Source organism: Microtus ochrogaster, assembly GCF_000317375.1.
Source record: "Microtus ochrogaster isolate Prairie Vole_2 chromosome 14 unlocalized genomic scaffold, MicOch1.0 chr14_random_3, whole genome shotgun sequence".
Lineage (NCBI taxonomy): Eukaryota > Metazoa > Chordata > Mammalia > Rodentia > Cricetidae > Microtus > Microtus ochrogaster.
In genome coordinates, this window is record NW_004949098.1 from 7,304,023 (window position 1) to 7,305,931 (window position 1,909).

The 1,909-nt window shown below is 51.0% G+C and overlaps 2 protein-coding genes across 2 annotated transcripts in view; both read right to left on the reverse strand.

The window, feature by feature from the left end:
* Positions 1-904, reverse strand: part of LOC101986891 (MLV-related proviral Env polyprotein-like) — a 2,037-nt gene extending 1,133 nt beyond the window's left edge. The window contains 2 exon segments of the mRNA XM_013352830.1: positions 42-597; positions 599-904. Of these exon segments, the coding sequence (XP_013208284.1) occupies positions 42-597; positions 599-904 (862 nt within the window).
* An 8-nt stretch (positions 905-912) lies between these two features.
* The window catches only part of LOC106144280, a gene marked incomplete at its 3' end in the record, with an annotated part of 4,658 nt that continues 3,661 nt past the window's right edge, over positions 913-1,909 (reverse strand). Inside the window, exon 4 of the mRNA XM_026787969.1 lies at positions 913-1,787. Within this exon, the coding sequence (XP_026643770.1) occupies positions 913-1,787 (875 nt within the window). The remainder of the gene's footprint in view (positions 1,788-1,909) is intronic.

The following is a 1,909-nucleotide window of genomic DNA, read 5'->3' on the forward strand; positions in this document are numbered from 1 at the left end:
AGTCAGGGTAGTGGTAGTAGTGGTGGGTGTGCTAGGGGTACTATTGCTGGCTAAGGGGGTCATTGAGGTATTATGAAGTGCTGCTGGGGGTAAGGCTTGTGCTGGCTGAGAAGGAGATTTTTGTTCTGGTAGGACTGGATTTGGCCCTATTGATAGCTGGGGGCCTGCATTCATCACCTGTCAGATTAATGAAAACATAATGACAGGATCATATCCAGAACAGTATAGGTGCAATCCCCATGATTTGGGTCCGTCCCAAGAGGCCTTTTTCCCTTGCGTAGTGAAATCTAGGACTAAGGGGTTGCATCTACCTCCTGGGGTGGCTCCCTGGACATTGGTAGCAGTAGCGGTATCATAGCAGGGGCCACAAACTTTGCCCCCGCAAGTCGTCCAGGGCCCCCTTCCCGAGTACCCAGGGGTGGTTCCTCGTCTGAGTGTGATTAGATCCCAGGTGGAGGCGGGTTTCCAGTAAGCCTCCCCCGTCGTTTCGCAACCCCATTGGGCACAGTAACTGTCCTCCGGCCCTCCACACCCCTTTTGTGTGTTTTGTCCTGGACAAACATAGAAGTCTTTGTTCCTGGTCCCATGCCGACCCCCCCCCCGGGTGATGGCAGCCATATCCTGGGAATGGTTCCTGATCTGAGGGGTTCCAAGACTCTCCCACCAAATCACAAAGGTCAAAGTACAGGGTTGGGAAAGCGTCCTTCATCGTTCCCAACAGGGAGGTGGTATTGGCTACTTTTCCTGTCATGAGATTTGTAACCCTCCAGGTTACATTGAAAACCTGGTGCAGGCTATTTTCTTGTGTCACCATCCCTAGTCTTAGTAGGGCCCATATAATGGTCAAAGGGCCCCACGGGTAAGCCTTATCTTTAAGGGGTTTTGAGTGCGTTGGATTCTCCATACTGGGGTCGCGGCGGGCTCTGCTTTCTCAGCTGTGTGGGCGGCCTTCACGTGTGAGGCGTGGATCCAGGCTGCGATGTCAACCTTCAGTACCATTGGTGTGGTCAGAAGGACAGTGTAAGTGCCTTTCCACCGAGGTTCCAAGTTTTTGGTCTGGTGTCTGTGGACCCAAACAGTATCTCCTATCTGGAAGGGATGCAGTACCACAGGCTGGTTCAGATGGTCTCCGTAAGCAGCGGCGAGTGGCTTCCAAACCTCTCTTTGCACAATCTGTAATGCCTGTAAATGGGTTTCCAGAGAAGGACTGTCAGCAAAATCGGCAATGTATGAATCAAAGAAATTTATAAATGGGGGAGGAACTCCATATAGGATTTCAAAAGGTGTCAGTCCATGAGGCCGGTGAGTGTTGCAGGCCCTGTACAGGGCCAGTGGTAAGAGGAGCACCCAGTCTCTAGTGCCAGTTGCAAGCGTTAATTTGGATAAGGTCTCCTTAATTGTTCTATTCATGCGTTCTACCTGCCCTGAACTTTGGGGTCTATACGCACAATGTAATTTCCATTCGACCCCTAAGAGTTTGGCCACCAACTGACTTACCTGGGAGACGTAGGCGGGGCCATTATCGGTGCCTAAGACTTGAGGCATTCCGTACCTGGGAAAGATTTCTTCCAAGAGCTTTTTGGTCACCACCTTTGAAGATTCGTGTTTGGTGGGAAAGGCTTCCACCCATCCTGAAAAAGTGTCTATGAACACCAACAGGTATCTGTACCCATAGAGACCTGGCTTAACCTCCATAAAGTCGATCTCCCAATGTACTCCAGGACGATGTCCCCGTGCCTGATCTCCTGGACCAAGCTTGGTTCTGCCTGCGTTTACCTGAGTGCAGGCTTGGCAATCATCAGTCACTTTTTGCAGGGCTCCATCCCTGTTCAGGAGGTGTTGGCCTGACTCCTGTCTGTCCAACAAGGTTTTCATCTTCTTTGGCCCCAAATGGGTCAATTTATGTAAG